The sequence below is a fragment of the Corvus hawaiiensis genome, chromosome 24 (genome assembly GCF_020740725.1).
Source record: "Corvus hawaiiensis isolate bCorHaw1 chromosome 24, bCorHaw1.pri.cur, whole genome shotgun sequence".
Classification (NCBI taxonomy): domain Eukaryota; kingdom Metazoa; phylum Chordata; class Aves; order Passeriformes; family Corvidae; genus Corvus; species Corvus hawaiiensis.
This window is the reverse complement of record NC_063236.1, coordinates 11060321-11080229: the sequence shown is the minus strand read 5'-3', so window position 1 is coordinate 11080229 and position 19909 is coordinate 11060321. Positions and strand designations below refer to the sequence as shown.

Sequence of the window (19909 nt, the reverse complement as noted above, 5' to 3'; positions counted from 1 at the left end):
CGGCTCGGTTCGGCCCGCTCCGCTCGGTTTGGCTCCGCTCGGCCGGGCTCGGGATGCTGCTGCGGGTGCGCGCTGCCGTGGCGCAGCTGGCGGCGGGGCTGGGCGCGGGCGCGCAGCCCCCGGCCGAACCCCGGGGCGGCGGCGCCGGAGCCGGGGCCGGGCGGGGATCGCCGCCAGCCGCATTCTGCCGGCCGGCCTTCCTCCAGCTGACTCCCGACGAGCTGCGCCGCGCCGATGACCACACGGGGCGGGCGGTGCAGAGCCCCCGCGACGGCCGCCGCCGCCTGCCCTGGAGCACGGGATACGCAGAGTGAGCGCGGCCGGGAGCGGGGCGGCGGCTGCAGGTTGGGGAGGGCTGGATGGCGTCGCTCGGCACTGAAGCGGGGACTTTGGGGACGAAAGTGGGTCGCGGCGGGCGGTGAGCTGCGTCTGTCCCTTTTCCAGCAGCAGCAGCAGCGAGGAGCGGGCGCTGTGGATGCCCGTGATGGGAGAGCATCAGCGAGGGGCTGTGCTCTCACCGATCCCCGAGGGGTTTAGGCTCTCCTGTCCGTTTTGTTTTCTGCTCTTTCTGCACAACACCCGCTGTCACCGATGGGGTACCGAGGGCGAAGGAGCTGCGGCGGCTCTGGCAGGACTCGGGGCTTTCCTGGGAGTGGGACTGCTTGAGACTTCCCCTTCAAGGACTTGATTGTCTTCTTTCACTAGCTGCGCGTTTCACCTCTAACTGAAAGGGGGCGGGAAGGTCAGACTTTGAAGGCTTTTGCTGCTCAGTGCTGTCAGCCTACTCCAGCATCCCTTCCTCGAGCTGATCTTCCCGATATTCTAGAGAGCTTTATGAGATGTTGGTTTGCCCCTGGAGATAGGGGGGTACCCAGAGTGAAAAAAATTCCCTTTTCAGTGTCCCAGGAGTTCTTTCTGCAAACCACTTGGAATTTCTGTGCTCAAAGAAAAACCACCCTGTTGTGTTTACAGCTTCTTCCTGTGAGCAGGTTCTGCAATTTAGACCTGAAATCTGCTGTGTCAGCATAGGCTGGGAAAAGTCAGTGCGAATCTTTTTGCAAAAGTTCTGCTGGTTTCATCATCATCACCTTCTCCCCTCCTTCCCTGAGCCCCCTGCTCCCCCCAAGAGGTGATGGGACGTGGGTGAGGCTGTGATTCTGTCTGTGTGTCCCGGGGGTGTATATTTGAGGCTGGTGCAGGTTTTTGGGCAGTTACTCTGCTTGGGCAGTGGTGGGGACCTTCAGCAAATCCAGTTTATTTCTGGTCACCTCCCTTGGTAGGTGTGTGGACAACTGCTCCCCCCTGGACCCAGCTGTGGGTGGGACCCAATGCTCCTCCTGGTCCCAGATCAACCCCCACAACTGGTCTGGGACACCTGGGACAGGACAGGAGCACCTGTGCAGGGCATCCCTGGGGACATGAGTGGAGGGTTGGGGGTGGGGGGAGGAGGTGCTGCAGGGTGGCATTTGCTGGACCATGATGTGAAAGAAAGGGCCTTTACACCTTTTTTCTTCCTGGCAGGGTGATAAATGCAGGGAAGAGCCAGCACAATGAGGACCAGGCATGCTGTGAGGTGGTGTTTGTGGAGCAGAGGCCCAGCCCAAGGGGCTGGCTGTCGTCCAGGGAAGGCAGCGGGGAGCTGGATGGGGTGAGAGCCACGGTGTTCACGAGCGGGGACATGACGGGGAAGATGCCCAGCAGCAGGGCATGAGATGGGACACGTGGTGATGTGCGCACACTGGGGATTCCCTTCGTTCGTGGCCCTTCTCTCTGCCTGCTCCTACCATCCTCCATCCCCATGGGATAACCCACTGGTCCATGTGCCCTGGTGGGCTGCAGAGGTGGCTGCTGTGCTGGCACGGTGGTGCCTCCCCTTTGGAGGCTGCCGGAGGCACGAGATGTCTGACACAGGGCTGGGCTCCAGCCAGGGATCAGCTGTGTCCAGACACCCTTGGTCAGCTGCCCACATCACTCCTGCCTGCACTGGGACCTGTGAGACTTGTGTCACTGTCCTCAGCTGGTGGCCCCAGCTGCTCTAAATTCCCCATCCCATCTGCTTCCTTGCAGGCTCATTTAACCTTCCCTCTTCTCCCCACAGGGCAGGAAGGGTTTCTATTTCCACTACTGGGCCTTGTTTGATGGCCATGCGGGCAGTGGTGCTGCTGTCATGGCATCCGAGAGGCTCCACCTGCACATCTGTGAGCAGCTCCGGGACCTCGTGGAGATCCTGCAGGACCCCTCCCCACCTCCCATCTGCCTCCCGCACAACACAGAGACCGATTCTGCAGATCCAAACCACATGTCCTATGCAGAGGACCATGGGGAGGTCCTGAACGATGCTGTGCCTCAGATTCACCTGGAGAAAGCAGTATCCCATGAGAGCCTGGTGATCGGCGCCATTGAAAATGCCTTTAAGCACATGGTGAGGATCCTCTGCCTGTGGGATCATCTAGGGCATCCCCTGGGAGCACCTCTTCGCTGTCTGTGTCTGCATCAGCTTGTCCCCACTGGCAAAAGGCAGCTCTGCAGCAAGGAGGGGACTGCAGGGAGGGCTCCAAGCGCGATGATCTCAGAGAGGGCTCTGTGATGCCCCGCATTTTGAGCTTTCAGAAGGCAGAGGCTTTGGGCTCCAGGCCTGTGTGGGTGCAGAGGGCTTCATTACACTACGTTCCAGGATGCCCACCTACTCCCCTCCTGTCTTGCTCTTTCCTGCCTGTCCCACTGCCCCAGTGAAGCCACATTCCTGGCTGCCCCACAAGACCCCTGGCCCCCTGAGCCCTACAGCCACTCTGTGGCTGTGTGGGGAAAGGTACCCTGGCTGGTCATTGCTTCCCACATGAAGCTGAGGTGCTGCTGGAGCAGCCAGGTGCTCTTTGGGGCTGTCCACCTACCCTGCCTGCAGCCTCTCTCTGTCTCCCCAGGATGACCAGATCGAGCGGGAGCGGGCATCTCAGCACCTGGCCGGGGGCTGCTGTGCCCTGGCTGCCATCTACCTCATGGGCAAGTTCTACGTGGCCAACGCTGGTGACAGCAGGTACAGCCCCACAGGGCAGCCCTCACCTTTTGCTCAGTGGCTGGGGACACCCCAGTAGAGTGGGGTGGTGCTGGAGGCATGGCTGGTGAGGAACACGCAGCTCCATCCCTAGTTCTAGACAGAACTGGGCAGAGTCATCCCCTGCTGGCTCCGTGCCCCGGGGACAATGTACCCTACTGTGATCTCTCTGTTTTCCCTGTGCAGAGATAGGGCTGTACAATTGCCTCCCAAAATCTGGGATGTGCTCCCTTCCTTCCTAACAACATCCTCTCTGCTACCCAGATGGTTCTGGATCACACCCTGGCCCCTGCTGCTGGCACTGGCCTGGGCTGCAGGTTGGGGAGTGAAAATTGTGCTCAGCAAAGCTTTCAAAAATGTGCAAGAAGTCATTTTAGGGTACACTTCATACCAGGGACCTGTTTCAAGACAAGGACACAAATCTATGTGCAGTGGGAGCTTGGAGGCCAAGAATTTTAATTGCCTTATGTATTTCCAGGGGTGGGCTACTGTAACTGCACCTGTGTGTGCCCACACTCCCAAGCAATGGCAGAAGGGCAGGTCCACCTTACACTGAAGGTGACACTGCAAGTGAAGCTGGTTTGAGCTGCCCTGTATTTATCATTGGATCAAAGAATGGTTTGAGTAGGAAAGGACCTTAAAGCTCATCTCGTTCCACCCCCTGACATTTGCAGGGACACCTTCAACTAGACCAGGTTGTTCCAAGCCCTGTCCGACCTGGCCTTGAACATTTCCAAGAAAAGGGCAGCTACAGTTGCTCTGGGTATTTACTGCAGGTTACCTTGTCCTCAGCAATGTCAGACCAGCAAATACAGGCTCTGGTCAATTTTCTGAGGCTGGATGTGCTTCCAGCTCTGGGACAGAGAAGAAGGAGATCCCTCATGCCTCTGCTTTTGGATGCAGGTCCCCCTCCATGGCAGCAGCAGCCAGGCACCAGCCATGCAGGATGTCAGCATACACAGGGTTCTGAGGTTGTCACTGTGCCTCTAGGCACAGTCTGTGTTGCCTCCTCAGGCATCAGACACTGCCAGAGCTGAATTCAGCTTGGCCTTACATCATTGGAGGAGACTCACAGCCACCAGCATTGGAGATCCTTGGGTCTACCATGACATCCAGAAACATCTCATAATCAGACCTTTATGCTTTTTTGAGACATTAAACTGTAAGAGCAGCCCCAGCAGCAAGTGACAGTGCTGGTGTGGGGTGGGCACATGCACCCATGTCCTGCTGCAGGTGATTTCTGCCCCTGCTGTGTGCAGCTCCCCTCTAAAGGAGGATGCACCACCTTTGTGCTGCTCCCTTTCTAACCATATCCTGTCCTTTGATTTGGTCTGCTTCATCCCCCTCTGCCCCATGCTTCTCTCCCATTTTCCCTTCCTTCCTGCCCCTCTCCTGCACAGGAGGGAGGGATGCCATGCCCTGCCCAGGGTCGGCAGGGAAGCCAGGAAGCAGCCCCCATCTCAGGCTGGGAAAAGGGCGGGCAGCAGAGGGGAAGGGGTTGCACCACTCCTGGGAATCAGCCCTGGAGAGCCAGGCTCAGCTCCTCTGACAAGTCTCCTCTCCTTCTCTCTAATCTCATCCTTCCATGTTTCATTGCAGGGCCATTATCATCCGTAATGGGGAAATCATTCCAATGTCCAGGGAGTTTACTCCAGAGACAGAGAGGCAGAGGCTACAGTTTTTAGTAAGAAAGACCTTTCTTCTAACCCCATTCCTGCTGAAACACCTCCTGGCCTCTTCCCAGTCCCCTGTGCTGCCTGCTGGGCTGCTGCCGTGGTGGGGTTCTGGAGACAAGGGCAGCCCCATGGCTGGGACCTGCTGTTGGCACTTCTCCATCCCAGACTGCTCCCTGGGATGGAAAGAGGCACTGGGATGCAGGGAGCTGGCATGGGGGCATCCTGTGGCTGGCAGAGCCCTGGTTTGCTGTGGGCTCAGTGTGAGGGTCTGTGACTGCGAGCCTGGCACAGCCGGGGCATGGAGAGCCCAGGCTGTTGGCATGGGGCTGCACTGGTTTGTTTGCATGGAGCCAGTTTGGTCCATCTTGTCCTGCTGCTGTCCAGGGAACAGGGAACATCCCGTGCCTGGGCTGCTGTAACCTGGAGGAGCATGGCTCTGCTCCATCCACTGTGCTCCCTTTCACTGTCAGAGGAGCTGCAGTGCTCCCACTGAGTCCTAGTTTCTTCCCTGGCTGCTCCCTGGAGAGCTGGAGCCGATGTGTGCCAGTGGGTTTCTGTCTCTCTCCCTGAAAGCTCCCTGTCCCTTTCCTGGATGAACCCCCTGGTGCCACCCAGGGAGACTCTTCAAGGTTATAAAGACCTCTCTGAGGGCAGCACAGGGGAGGAGGAGTTTGTGTTGGAGGTCTTGCTGGATGAAATTTCCTGGCTTGCAAAGTACTTGGAAAAACACTGAGGCATTTTTTCTTGAATCTATTTTTGAATGACCGAGAGGAGGAAAATGCTGCAATCAGGATCCTCTTCAGCTGGCTGTGAGGGGCAGGGCGCAGGCTGGGGACAAGCACACGCTGCTCTGCCACATGATGCCAAGGCTGTGGTCAGGGGTTCCCCCGAGTGGGCTGGGCGTCTCCATGCCTCTGCACCAACTCCCTACCAGCCCATCTTCCCAAGGGATCTCCTCTTCTCTTTCTGCTTTTTCTTTCTCCTTTGGCATTTTCCAACACTCCCTGTTCCTGGTCCCCTCCCCACTGTGCTCCATGAGGGCTTGGGGCTGCCCTGGGTAGGGCTCTGTGCTGCTGCTTGTCCCTTGTCATGGTCACAGCTGGGCCACTGTATCAGAAAAGACCCACCACTCTTTTCCTTGGGTGAGTGCCCTGCACTGAGCCTGGGATCCTGGGAGGTTTGCAGCTATGACTCGTTCTGGGTAAATTCCAGCTTCTCCTGGAATTTGCTGGGGTTTGATTGTTTGACCCCTTTTGGAGATCTTTATTTCCCAAAACTCTCTATGCAAAAGTTTCACCTTCTTGCTGAGTGCTGTCATGGCTGTCCTCAGCTCCAGTTTCCCCTCTGGCTTAGCACAGGTGGGTGGTTTGAAGCTGCTTTACCAGCACCTATTCAAGTTGCTTCAGAGCAGCTGATGTTATCCCACCAGGGAATGTTGTAGCCGAGGTCCTGGTGGGTGGTGGATCCCGATCTGGGCAGGGCTGGATCCACAGATCCCGCTGTCCCAGCCCTGTGGTTGAGCTGACACTTCTTCCTGCAGGCATTGCTAAGGCCCGAGCTGCTGGGGAAGGAGTTCACCCACCTGGAGTTCCCCCGCAGGATCCAGCCTAAGGAGCTGGGGAAGAAGATGCTCTACAGGGACCAGAACATGAATGGCTGGTAATCCCTCACCCCGCCAGTGGCACTGGGGTCCTGCTGTGCTGGCTGCTCATCTTCGGCTTCCCATCCCACGGGGCAGGGGGCTCTGGTACACTGGATACCCACGTCCCAAGTGGTCAGCGGAGGTGCTGGACACCTTCACCTGCTGACACCTTGTCTCTGGCTTCTTTTAACCAGGGCTTACAAAAAGATAGAAGAGGATGACCTGAAGTTTCCACTTATCTTTGGGGAAGGCAAAAAGGTGAAGTGCTGTGGCAGAAGCTTGGCAGGGGTTGTTTCCTGCCTGCTCTCGCTGTTTTGGGGGATTTCAGCCCATTTTTGGTAGTGCTGTCATCACTCCAAGGCCACCAATTCTCAGCTGGGAATGGAGCTGGAGATAAAGACACTTAAAGTTCTCTTTTGATTCTACCATTCTTCAGGCTCGGATGATGGCCACAATTGGGGTCACAAGAGGCCTGGGAGACCATGACCTCAAGGTGTTCAGCTCCAACATCCACATCAAGCCTTTCCTGTCCTGCTTCCCAGAGGTAAGCCTGCTTTGCACCCATGGGTTCCTGCAATGGCCAGAGCCACTCGGCAGGACCAGGTCCATGATATGCCCAGTGCAGCAGGAGCCTCCTCTGCCTCTCTGCCTCTCACCCTTGCATCTTGCCCTGTTGCCTGCCAGGTCAGGGTTTATGACCTCACGCAGTACGAGCACTGTCCTGACGATGTGCTGGTGTTGGGCACCGACGGGCTCTGGGATGTCACCAATGACAAGGAGGTGGCTGGCGTGGTGATGGAGGTGCTGACGAGCTATGAGCCCAATGACCCATGCAGGTGAGCTGCAAGTGGGCAGGGGACGGGGCATGTCCTGCACTCCACCACCTCCCCTTGGCCTGGCTCCTTGGGGCAGTGTTGTGGCCATGCATCCCTCTGGGCTCCACAGTGTGCACTGCTCCCCTGGATGTGTGTATCTGAGCCTGGATCTTTCCAAGGGACCCTTTCCTGCACCTCTAGCTGCTCTAGCTTCTCCCTCCTTGCCAGGATGCTGCATCAGGGGGTCTGGGGTCACTGCTGAGCCAGGGAACAGGGAACATCCTCTGTGCTTTGCTGTGCTCTGCTGTGCCCGCAGGTACACCATGGTGGCCCAGGAGCTGGTGGTGCGGTCACGGGGGGTGCTGAAGGAGCGGGGCTGGCGGCTGGCCAATGACAAGCTGGGCTCTGGTGACGACATCTCCGTTTTTGTCATCCCTCTGGGTGGCCCTGGCAACTACACATGATGCGGAACGAGCCTGGGGCAGTGGGGCTCACCTTGCCTGGATGGAGATGAGCAGGACACTGACGCTGCCTCAGGGCCACCTCTCTTGTAAGCACTTGTTTTCTGAACTGCAAGAAGAGTAAGAAACCCGGAGCCTCAGTCTGTGCTCCTGTCCAGAGCATCCCCCTCTACCTGCTTGCATCCCAGTCCCAGGTGGAGACTGAGAGGCCTTGGATAGAGAATGAAGACTGGGGTTGAGGGATGTTTTTGTGCTGCTACTTTCTCAATGCTGTGAAAAGCCTGAAGGCTCCTTGGCTCCTCAGCACGTCCTTTGCCCCTTGCCATGGCTGTGCTGACTCCAGCCCTGTGCGACAGCCATGGGGCTACTGGGGCACTCATACCTGCTGCAGTCACCACCTATCTCCTGCCCTGTGATGCTTTAGCCAGTGACACTGAAGCTGCTGTTGGAGCTGGGGCTCAGATGGGAAGTGACTGGGAATAAAGCCCCATGGGCAGCTGGGCAATGCTCAGCCTGGCACAAGTCCAGTCGTGGCCCCACAATGGCCATCCCAGCCTTGTGCTCACAATTTTCAGCCCCTCACACCTTCATTCTGTCCCATACCTTGTCTCAGTCTCCAGTGTGGGAGACTGGAGCAGTGACCAAGCTCTGCCGTGCACCCAGAGCCCTGAGGAGGGATAAGCCATTGCACCGGCACTGGCTGTGCCACAGGTTCTACCCCCATCCTCTCATGCCTTGGATCACTGCAGTGCTTCTGGAGCCAATTATTTATTAACTGGAGAGCTGAGCTGGAAAATGTCTAAATCCTTTCTTGGTGTGGGGAGTCTATGAATGTTATGTCTATGTTTTGGACATGGAGTGGTTCTGAGTTAGCAGCCTCACACCGAACAGGCCTATTCAGGCGAGCTTAGCAGCTTAACTGCACTGGATCTGCTTAGCCCTGGGCTGTAAAAAACAGCTTGGCGTGACCAGGGCAGGGGAAGACTTAAGGAAGCTCCTGCGTTTTCCTTAACAATCTCAAAATTGATGCAGAGGGGAGCTGGAGTGGTTGATCTCTGCACAGGATTTTTGCATCACACACATCTCTGACCTGGAGCATTCATTTCCCAGACCTCTGCAGAGTGTTGCATCCTCCTAAACTGTGAGGCATTGTCCCATCCTGGCATTGTGGGGATGGGGAGAGCTGTTTGGGAAAGGCTCCATGGCATCAGTAGTTTGTGTCCTGTCAGTGGGTGCAGCCAGCTCTTGTCAAGTGTCACCTCTGGTGAATGTTGTTTGTCTCCTGTAACCAGTGAGATGTAAATAAACTGGGTGTGCACATAACGGAAAGTGAAAGTTGTGCAGTGAGATTTAAACCTGCTGGCATCTATGCTGAAGGGAGCAGGGAGTGGTGCTGGGGCCGGGAGCCTGTCCTTGTGTAGCACTGTGCGTTTAAATAAAGATTTTGCCACTCGCAGTCCTACTTCAAAGTCTTTCCGAAAAGCCAGTTAGCTCTGATTAATTTATGTAGGCAGGCAAACAGGCCTGCACAGAGCCATGTGAGCTGCTGTCCCTCTGCCCTTGGCAATGGTCAGAGCCCGTGGAGTATCCATCCAGTGCCCATGGGCAGTGGGAACTCCTGCTGTGCTGCCAGTCTCAGCATGGTGCTGCCTGGGGGTCTTGGATCGCTGGGTCTGGCCAGGAGGCAGCAGCAATGGCCAGTCTGGTGGGAACAGGAACATTACACACGGAATGGAAGGGAGAAAAGGCTAATGGTTTTCCTGTCTGTGGGGGAGGGAGTGGGGCAGGCTGTGGCTCCCAGGAGTGTGACTATCCCTCTCTGGGAGTTCAGGCACTCAAGCAGCAGCTACCTCTGCCTCGAGGGTCGGCTGCCTGCTGGAAGCATCCCTGCTGTCCCACGTCCCTCTGATGGCCATCTGGTACCCCTGGTACTCTTTCCACACTTGTTTGCACAGCCCTGTTCCCCTGGCACATTCCTTTTCGTGCTGGTGGCTGAGAACCGGCTCTGCTTTTCCAGGTCACTGCCCGGCTGCTGGATAAGGCAAGGAGGCAGAGGCTGTATTTAAAGCTTCCTCTGCGGTTCCCTTTTTTACTAAGGAAACATTTCCTTTGGAACCAACTCCTGGCCTGGGGCTTGGTAAATTAAGAAAAATTGTCTGCAAGCCCTTAAAATAGCAGCGGTTTATGAGCCTGGGTCTGGGCCAGGCTCCTGGGGCTGCTTCTCCCCGGCCGAGGGACAGGAACTCTGCCCTGCAGCTGGATGTCAAGGGGGGAGCAGCCACCTGGTCCTCCCTCCCTCCCGTCCATGGTGGGCACGGGGAGCCGGAGCCCCCACCAGTGGCACTGGGGTCACCTTAATACAGGGCACAACACGTCACAGACCCCTCTGCCAGGGCCCCTGTGGAGGGGACTGAGACCCTGGGGACAAGGCATGTCCCTCAGCCACCTCCGTGCGTGTCACAGTGGGAAGCGCTCTCTGATGCTGGTCCTACCTGGCACAGGGGCGTTTGAGGGCAGCAGCTCAGCCCCTCCCCACTTGGCCTCGGGAACCTGAACGGGCAGAACACCCTCGGGGCGCCCAAGGGCTCCGCGGGGAAACACCGGCGGGTCCCGGCGCTCCCGGAGCCGGGCGGGGGCAGCGCTGGAATGGGCACGGCTCGGCACGGCCCCGCTCGGCACGGCACAGCCCATCACGGCTCGGCACGGCCCCGCTCGGCACGGCTCGGCCCCGCTCGGCACGGCCCATCACGGCTCGGCACGGCCCATCACGGCTCGGCACGGCCCCGCTCGGCTCGGCACGGCCCCCCGTTCCCGCTCCGCCCTCGGCAGGCGGCTCCGGACGGGGCGGTGCCGGAGCCGCGGCGGGGCCGGGGACGGAGCTGGAGACGGGATCGGGAGTGGGACGGGGCAGCGGCGGAGAGAGGTGCGGGGTCTGGGGGAGCCGAGCGGGGCGGGGGGCACTGTTGGGGCTGCGGGGGACTGGGGTCTGTGCCGGAGGGGGGCAGCAGCTGGGGAGTGGGGATACTGGTGGGGTGGGGGGTATTGGTAAGGAGTGGGGTCAGAGCTGGGATCTGGGGGAACTGAGGTCTGGATTACTGGTTGTGATGGGGTCTAAGTTACTCGTGGAGTCTGGGGAAACAGCTTTGTGGTTACTGGTGGTGCTTGGAAGAACTGGGATCAGGTTTTACTGGTAGGGTTTGGAGGGATTGAGATCTGGGCTTACTAGTGGGATGTGGGGTTAGCAGTTCTGGTAAGGTGTAGGCTCAAAGGTGGGGTCTGGGATTACTGGGGTCTGGGGTCAGTGCAGGGCTGGGGTCCGGGCACTGCTGGGGGAATGGGGCATAGGGTGGGTGGCCCAGCTGAGCTGAGTGGGGCGCAGCGGAACAGGGTGGGGTGGGCGCGCCTGGGATGGGGTGGGGGTCCCTGAGTGTGGTGAGGGATGGGTCAGCTGCACCTCAGTTACTGCAGGTTGTCATCCCTTGAGGGTGGCCTTGGGCTATGGATCCCAACTTGCGGTTGTCTCCCAGGCAGTGCCTGACCTGGGATGAAAGCCTGGGGGCTGCTGCCCCATCCCACATCCCTCCCCACAGCCTGCACCCCAGCAGTGTCCTCATGCACAGCCATGCTCATGGAGTGGCCACTCTGTGTTTTCTTCAGAAAAAGGAAAAAAGTTTCCTTTGCTTACTGCTGAGCTCATTCTTAAACATTTATGTTAGGGGGGCTTGCGTGGAGGGGAAATAATTGTGTAATGTCTTAGGAGCAGGGGAGCATTCCAAAAGCATGACTGCGTGGCCTTTTCCAGCACTAGCAGTCTGGCAGCCAAGTCTCCCAGTGGCCACCAACCCCCCTAAACCCAGCCCCAGCCTCTCAACACCCCCCTGAGAACGGGGGTGTGATCCGTGGGTTGCATCTGCATGGGGTGGGCTGGGAGCAGGGCCCTGGCTGAGCCCCCCAAGCTATCATCCCTGGGAAAGTGTTCCAGTCGGGAAACTGGAGACTGGAGGTAGCGGTTTGTCTGGCTGTGTGTCATGGAGACCAGTTGGATTTTGTTTCTATTTTGCCAAGTGCTTTTTGTGTCCAAACAGTTTCGTTTTAAGTCCAGCTCCTCCTCCTCAGCTCAGGTAGAGACTGCATGAGATTTTGTGGACTTTCACTTGAATCCATGTTCCTGACAGCTACAGCTTCTCCAGGGAAACATATAAGTGGAAAATAAGCCAAGTCACTGTCTTCCAACAGGTTATCAGGAGCGTTTAACCAGGCTCACCTCCCAACTTGCCGTTTGCACTGGAGAGGCGTATTGACATGAAAAGTAAGGAATTGTATTAGCAAATACTGATTGGCGCTGGGGCAGTCAGGCGTTGCACAAGTACAGGCATCTGCTGAGACTGTGGCATGTTATTTGGAGCTTTCAGCAAGACACTTGCTCTACCATGAGGCTGGGAAGGCTGTCACTACTGCAGGCGGTAAAATAAGAACATGGCATGATGTCCTTTGGAAAAGGAGGTAAGGGCAGGCAGCTTTTCCCACAAAGCTCAAACGCTTGTGGTTTGAGCTTTGTTTAGGCTTTCAAATTCTTCTGTTCCAAGTTCCTTTCTCTGTTTTGCTTGTGGATGTTTTTTGTGGGATTTAGCAATGAAAATGAGCCAGCCTGGACACTCTGATCCGGGTCTGGGTCTGGACAATTGCCCTTTGCTGCTGGAGTGTATGTTAAGCCCAGCCTGCCTAGTTGTGCCCAAGGAATATCTCAAAAAAAAAATGGGTAGGGTCTAAACTTGAGCACTGCTTCAGCTCCTGTTTTGATGATCACTTGTTGTTTGGATATGGCAGGTCTGGAGGTCTGAGGAAGGTTTCAGGCAGCTCTGTCAGTGGTAAATACAGACATTTTCCTTGGCACCGGGTAGTTTCGGCAGCAGAGGCAGGCGGGATGGCAGGCGAGCCAGGAGGCTTGGAGCAGCGGGTGCTGGTGGTGCTGGTGTGGGTCAGCCCTGGGTGGCAGCGATGCCTGTTGGCCTGGGCAAGGGCTGGGGACTGGTCTGTGCTGCACAAACTGCACAGCTCAGCCAGCCCAGGGGCTGGATGAGCATGAAATTGCAGGTGCTGCTTTGCCAAAGCCAGTGCCACTTGGATGGTCTCGAGCTGCAATCTGCCCAGGAGCTCAAGCTCTGCCCTGCCCATTGCATTTCCCCTTAGCATCGCTGTTTACTTCCAGCCCTTTTTGGAATTTTTTTCTACCTTTCAACCTTAATGATTCTATGATTCTGTAGTAAGAGTCCCTCTGGTACTTGCAACAGTGGCCAAGACACTTGTCCTGTATTACCTTGGCCATGGTTTAGGTGTCTCAGCAAATGAAATTCCCCACAGTGGGCATTCCTGTGGGGTTTTAATTTGGAAGTCTACTTACATTATCATTGTACTAGTGAGTCCAAACTGCACAAACCATTTCTGTAGTGGAACTGCCCCACAGCACTGGGGGTATCCCTGTGGGGGGTGTCCCTGCCAAGGGGCTGCTCCCAGCGCAACTCTTTCCCCCCCAGCCCTGGCCAGACTTCAGAGCTGTGCCTCTGGCCAGGGCTGTGATCCCTGGTGTGACCGGTCTGACTGGGGTGGGGCCGTCAGCAGCACTTGGGAATTTCTGCTTTAGAACAAAACCCGTCTGTTACCTCTAGGAACTTGAGTCTGGCCAAGGAGGTTCATTGAAACATTTCTGTCCCTGGTTGGAGTCCTTCAAAGCGTTGACATCTTTCTCTGCAATTCCTGAGTCTCCATAGCAGACACTGGATGATGGACACATCCTGCTGCCAGAGGAGTTCCCCATATCCTGCTCAGCAGGAACATTTTGAGGCACAAAGCTGGGAGAGACCAGTAAGGGCTGCCCTGGAGCCTGGCTGATTTTATGGTGATGGCTTTAGAATAGTTGCTTGGAAAGTAGAACAGAGCAATTTGGGGTCATGTTGCAGCTTTTTGGGGAGCTGAAGGAGATGCCTGCTCAGGACTCGGCTGGTGCTGGCAGTGGTGGCACAGACTAAACCCACAGTCATCTCTGTGTGGGCCCAGTGTGCCCGCAGCAGCAGGTGCAGGGATGGGCATGGGAGCCCTGTGGGGTTTGGCAGTGGGAAATGCTGGCACACGGTTGCTGCTCCCTTTTTTTATCTCCATGGATGAGCAGGAGGCATCTCCAGTGGGATCACGTGAGTGCTGCTCACACCCGAGAGCTGCCAGTTTGGATTGCCAGTGTGGGCTGGACAGCCTTGGCTGTAATTTGGGGTGGTTGGCACTTGGCAGAGTTTAAGATCTCAGTTTCCATGTCTGTTGTTGATGACTGTGTGCTTTTAATCATTTGGCCTGATGGCAGTTGTAGTAAAGCTGTCCTCAGATTATCATAGAATCCCAAAATGGTTTGGGTTGGAAGGGACCTTAAAGCTGATCTTGTTCCACCCCCTGCTCTGGGCAGGAGCCTCTTCCACTGTCCCAGGCTGCTCCAGGCCGTGTCCAGCCTGGCCTTGAGCACTTCCAGAGATGGGGCAGTCGCAGCTTCTCTAGGCAGCTTGTGCCAGGGCCTCACCATCCTCTCAGGGAACAATTTCTTCTGGAAGGGGCTCTAAGGTCTCCACAGAGCCTTCTCTTCTCCAGGCTGAACACCCCCAGCTCTCCCAGGCTGGCTCTAGAGCAGAGGGGCTCCAGCTCCATGGCCTCGCTCCAGTGGCTCTGTTCTCCCTGTGTTGGGCCCCAGGGCTGGAGGCAGCTCTGCCGGTGGGGTCTCATCTGAGCAGGGAAGAGGGGCAGAATTCCCCCCTCCTGTGCTGCTCATGCTGTGGGATCAGCCCAGCACATGGGGGCATTTCTGGTCTGCCAGTGGACACTGCTGTGTCGTGTTGAGCTTCTCATCCACCGGCACCCCCAAGTCCTTCTCCTCAGGACTGCTTTCAAGTCATTCTTCTGCATTTGTACTTCGGATTGCCCTGTTTGTCTTCATGAAATGGTCTTCATGTTTTCCACTCTTTCTATCTGCTCATAATCTGGCAACAGTGCAAAGACCTTTGCATCAGACTCCTCATCCCACAGACTGGCCTTATCCTGCTGAGCAACAGAGCATCCCCTGGCAAAGAAGCTCACCACTGCTGGAACGGAGAGCTGCTGGCATCTGCTATTGATGCTGTGCCAGCCGCTGGGTCCAGGGCATGGATGGGGGCACCCAGCCGACCCCTGAGGCTCACAGCTCTTCCAGCCTCCTTGCCCTGCTCGCCTTTGCACACCAGCTCTGGATTAGTAATGGGCTATTTCTGGATGGCTCTCCTGAGTAATGGAATGAATTGTGCTGAGATTTTGGGTGGGGACAGTGCCTCTGCCCTCTGAGTCACCACTCGGCATCACGCCGGGCTTGGGAGCTGCTGGGGCCCAGAGCCGTCCCGGGTCAGGGAGGATGTTGGAGGCCGTGGGAAGGAGCTCTGGGTGCGGTGACTGTGCTCAGTTTGGGGCGTCTGCCATGCCCCTTGTGGGGCAGTGTATGGGCAGGGCAGCATTTGGGCAGGAGCAGTGCCACTCTGGTTGGTTTTGGTTTCAATCCAGTGTCTGCAGACTGGGCACAGGGAGATCCTGGTGTCTCTCTGGGAGCGGGTGTTTGTGTCCTTGGGCATCTGCTGCTCCTTACGCTGCAGATGTTGTCGTCTGCGTGGTGGTGTGAGTTAGATTTGGCACGGCCCAAACTGCCTTTCCTCTTGGAGATACGGAGCCACAAAGTGGTATATCATGTTTTGCTGTGGGCAAAGAAGCTCTGTGTCCAAGTAAACCGGCTTTTTTCTCCCTGAGTTCTCCTTTTTCTGTGCTGTGGACATGCTGCTGGAGAGAGGACGAGCCTTTGGTCAGACAAGAAGGATGGTTTGCAACAACGGTTGGACTTGTGCATCTTGGAGATCTTTTCCAGCTTTAGTGATCCTGTGATTCCAAGGGTGATGCATTTCTGTGTCAGGGATGTGCTGTCCTCGAGAGCTTTCTTTCCTCAAGTGGGCAGGAGCCAGCAGATTCTTCCAGCCCTTGTATCTGCCTCCATGACACAAACTCTGTGTCTCCTTGGATGAGCTCCTGGCCAGCTGCCCCTGTGTGGAACTTTGGGTGTGCCTGGCCCAGCTGGGAGGAGCAGCAGGGCATGAGGAATAGGGACAGGAGCTAAAAAGTTTCCCCGGTCCCTAAAAGGGACCCTTTGGAGCACCTTTTTTCTTTTTTTCTCCAACTTCAGTGTTGCACAAATGTGCTCACCTTCCTGTAGACATGCTGCTCCACTGGGATGTGTGCCTGACACCAAGGCTCCCAGCTGAGGAATGTCAGATCCTCCCGGATGCAGCCGTTGATTCTCACTCTTCTCACCTTACAAGTGCCAGCTTTCTATTTTTATTGACAGCTCCAGAGCACTCGGTAGCCATGAACCATTCCTGCCTCAGCTTGTGAGCCAAAATGCTAGGAATCTACAAAGATCCATGGCTACAGCAGGGTCTGGTCTGGGGATGGGTGAAAACTCTCTCTCTTTTGCCCAAACCATTGGGCAGTTTGAATTGTGAAGCTGGGGTGGTTCCCCAGGGTTTGTGTGGGGTGACCTGCCAGGCATGTCGATGAGACAAGTAGCTCTGCAGCCCGCCTTTGGAATGCCAGTCAGCCATTCAGGCTCATTTCTTAATCCTTCACTTGCAGCTAATTATGATGCAGCCGGACTCCTGTTTTACCCTTCTCCTCCCTTTTCTGTTGGCACAGGGTGAGGGTGGGATCGCCAGGGCAGGGACAGATGCCTTTGTTAAGGCTCGGTATCAGTGCCCTGGTTAAAGGCCAGGCTTGTGATATTCTGGCCTTCCCAGGGTGATCCCAGTGATCCTGGAGTGATCTCAGCATGATCCACTCCCACAGCTTGCACTCAATGCGTCAGCATTGATGTGTGTGTGTCCTTCCCACAGGGTTATTTCCTGTGAACCTTCCCCAGGCTCCTAGCATGAATGGCTCCTTCCCATCCTCCTGCCTGGGCAGAGGGTTTGGAGAGGGACAGGCCTGAGGGGGGAAGCATGGAACATCCCTGCCTTCAGGAGAGGTTTCCTGGTCACCTGTAATTTCCCCCAGAGCAGTGTGAATTTTCAGGGATTAAACCCTGACATGTCAGCCTGCCATCATCCCTGCCAGGATCTCTGCAGGGACAGGGAGCTAGTGATGTGCTGAAGGCATGTAAGGAGTGGGTCAGGCTCTGGACTGGGAATCTGGAGATGGAAAAAAGATTTTGGTCACAAGGTTGGGATGGGATGTGATCCCACTAGGGCTGATTTTCTCATGTCTCATTCAGATGCTGTGCCAGGCGTTTTGTGGCATTGTTCTGGCTGGTTCCCAGGCTCGGCTGTAAACCTCTTTTGAAACGGAGGGATGCAAAGGCATAGTTTTCATTGCAGAACTGCATCCTTTTTCCTTGGGGCAGAAAGTCGCCTGCTTTGTCATGGGGTTTCAGCTCTGTTTGCTGAGTGATGACTGGCAGCTTCTCCCACCACCAGGGCCAGTGTCAGCTCTCTTGGTTCCATGGCAAAGGCTCCTTTGTCAGATGGGCTGGGATGGGGCCAGCCCGGTGCCAGGTGCCAGGCACACAGGTCCTGTTTGTCCAGACCTCCAAGAGCTTGGCTTAGTGTGTTCCAGCTGCTGATCAGATTATTTGGGGGCTGATGAGCGTGCCGGGGTGAAACTTGGAGCACAGTTTCTGCCCTGAAGAATTTATAATTTAAAATAAACCCAGCATGTGTGTGGAACTCTGAGGTTGTCTAAAATCCTGGTTACCTGGGTGGTGACTCAGCAAAGCCAAGGGAGGGTTGGATGTCTGGGGAAGGCAGAGTGGTTTATCACCTCGCATAAGGTCCCTGCGTGCAGCCACCAGCACTGACCACGTCTGGGACGGTTCTCCCAGCCACAGCAGCAGTGCTGGGTATAAATGGTTCTAGTCGGGCCAGTTCTTGTGATGCCCATGAGCTGATGTGTGCGGGAGCTGGAGGGGTGTCTGGCAGAAGGTTGGGGGAGCATGTGTCCTGTCACTGGCTACTCACAGTGGGATGTGCCCAGCTGCTTGTGTCTGGTATCTCCCTGGCTGTCGTGCACAGGAATTTGGGGGGCCAGGAGCATGAACTGCCCATGCTGCTCTGTCCTGCTCAACTGCTCCTGTCCCCACAGCGATGGCGACCATCAGGAAGAAGCTGGTGATTGTGGGAGATGGTGCCTGCGGAAAGACGTGTCTGCTGATTGTGTTCAGCAAAGACCAGTTCCCCGAGGTCTACGTGCCCACTGTGTTCGAGAACTACATTGCTGACATTGAGGTGGATGGGAAGCAGGTAAGGGCCATTGCCATTTCCATGCCCTTGCTCCGTGGTCCCGTGCTGGCAGTGCCACCGCCCAGTGCTGTTGCTGGGATTGGTCTGTGTGCTCAGATGCACCTGCACAGAGGAGCCCCATGGCTCCAGCATTTCTGGGTCACCCTGAACCTGCCCTAGTTTGAGGAAGAGCACAGCTATACCTGAGGAAGATCAATCTGTCACTCCTGGCCTGCAGAGCCACTGAGGCATGTCCCTGTCCTCTCTCAGGTGGAGCTGGCCCTGTGGGACACAGCAGGACAGGAGGACTATGACAGGCTGCGACCCCTCTCATACCCGGACACAGACGTAATCCTCATGTGCTTTTCCATCGACAGCCCGGATAGCCTTGGTAGGGACCGGGGATTGAGGGGGGACCTGGGTGCTGCTACTGAACCCCCTGGGGTCTGGGAAGCCCCCATGCTGCCCCTCGAGGATGCCAGAGCTTTCTTTCCCTTCATCCCCTGATTTTGTGTGCACTTCAGGGAAATGCTGGGAACTTGCTGACTGGGTGGAGGTGATGGGAGAGGAGGATGCTGTGGGGAGAGTTCTCCCTGCTCCAGCGGGAAAAGCTTGGGGCTGGTTTCTGTGAGGAGGCTGTGGGGCAGCAGCCCCTCAGCTCATAGGATTCCATGTGTGCTTGTTGAAGAGAACATCCCTGAGAAGTGGACACCAGAGGTGAAGCACTTCTGCCCCAATGTGCCCATCATCCTGGTGGGGAACAAGAAGGACCTGCGGAACGATGAGCACACACGGCGGGAGCTGGCCAAGATGAAGCAGGTGGGGACAGCCCTGGGTCCCCCAGCCAGCAACCCGCCTCTGCCCATACCAGATCCTGCTGGACAGGCTGGATGCCCCAAGGGCAGTTGCTGTTGTGTTCTGGCAATGTTTCCAAACCCTGTTTTTACTGCTCTGTAGGAGCCGGTGAAGCCAGAGGAGGGGAGGGACATGGCCAACAGGATCAATGCCTTTGGCTACCTTGAGTGCTCGGCCAAGACGAAGGAGGGGGTGCGGGAGGTGTTCGAGATGGCCACCCGCGCTGGCCTGCAGGTCCGGAAGAACAAGAAGCGCAGAGGCTGCCCGCTGCTGTGAGCGGCCCCAGCTGGCACCTGCACCGGCCCCTGGCTGCCCTGCCGGGGAGGGAGTGCTGGCAGACAGCCCAGGCAGGACCTCATGGTGCCACTACCTGCCCTGAACCCTTTGCACCAGAGCTGCCGCCCGTGCTCGCGGGGTGTCCCTGCGACATTCCGGGGCCATGAGGGGCCAGTGCCTTCAGTGCCTGCTGCTCTGCATGGGCCGGGTGTTTGTGTTGCTCCCCACGTCACCCCGTTCTGTACCGAGCTCCCTGGTTTTGCCTTTCCCATGGGAATTGCTGCGGTGTTCACTCTCCTTCCCAAGCTCTGGGCCGGTGCCACAGAAGCAGGAGGTGCCGGTCACAGCTCACGTGTGGGGTGTGCCAGGCCCTCGGTGTGCTCTGCCTGCTCTCCTTGGCCGTGCAGGCAGCACACACCAGTGTTACAGACTTGCCTGGGCAGCTTTAGCCTGTCTGTGAGCAGAGCTGGGCTCAGCTGCTGCCAGGAGCTCTCCTCCCGGGACGTGTGCCCAGCTCTGCCGGTATCGCTGCCGCCGAGTCTGCCTCGGTCACCGACTTGGCAGCAGCAACCGAACTGCGTGATTGGGAGAATAAATGCAAACCAGTATTTTAGTAATTGTAACTTTGCCTGTGTGTTCTTCTGGCTCTCCTTCGTGCCCCTCGCTGCTCCAGGCTCCTGCCTGGGGATTGGGGCCTTGTGCTGCAGGGTGGGGACTTGCCTGGCCCCCAGCCCCTCTTGCTTCAGCTGCTGGTGGAGGATCAGGGCTCAGTACCCTGTGCTTGCTGAAGAGCCAGGAAGCACCTTATGTGGG

General features: G+C 56.9%; 2 protein-coding genes across 4 annotated transcripts; both read left to right on the top strand.

Moving 5' to 3' along the window:
• Positions 1–38: 38 nt before the first annotated feature.
• PPM1J (protein phosphatase, Mg2+/Mn2+ dependent 1J) lies at positions 39–9102 on the top strand. The gene is made up of 10 exons (XM_048328106.1): positions 39–310; positions 1522–1648; positions 2099–2422; positions 2922–3034; positions 4652–4736; positions 6269–6387; positions 6565–6628; positions 6807–6914; positions 7055–7206; positions 7502–9102. Exons 1-10 carry the CDS (start codon positions 54–56, stop codon positions 7647–7649), a joined length of 1497 nt encoding a protein of 498 aa, XP_048184063.1. The 5' UTR covers positions 39–53; the 3' UTR covers positions 7650–9102.
• A 1365-nt stretch (positions 9103–10467) lies between these two features.
• Positions 10468–19719, top strand: RHOC (ras homolog family member C). Of its 3 annotated transcripts, XM_048328198.1 has the most exons (6): positions 10483–10569; positions 11883–11955; positions 17829–17986; positions 18236–18356; positions 18654–18784; positions 18923–19719. In XM_048328198.1, the coding sequence occupies exons 2-6, from the start codon at positions 11949–11951 to the stop codon at positions 19094–19096; spliced, it is 591 nt and encodes a 196-aa protein (XP_048184155.1). In that variant the 5' UTR covers positions 10483–10569; positions 11883–11948; the 3' UTR covers positions 19097–19719. The 3 variants fall into 3 exon arrangements, with proteins under 3 accessions (XP_048184156.1, XP_048184155.1, XP_048184153.1); XM_048328199.1 differs by lacking the exon at positions 11883–11955 and having other exon boundaries at positions 10468–10569; XM_048328196.1 differs by lacking the exons at positions 10483–10569; positions 11883–11955 and adding an exon at positions 11975–12149.
• The last annotated feature ends 190 nt before the right edge of the window (positions 19720–19909 follow it).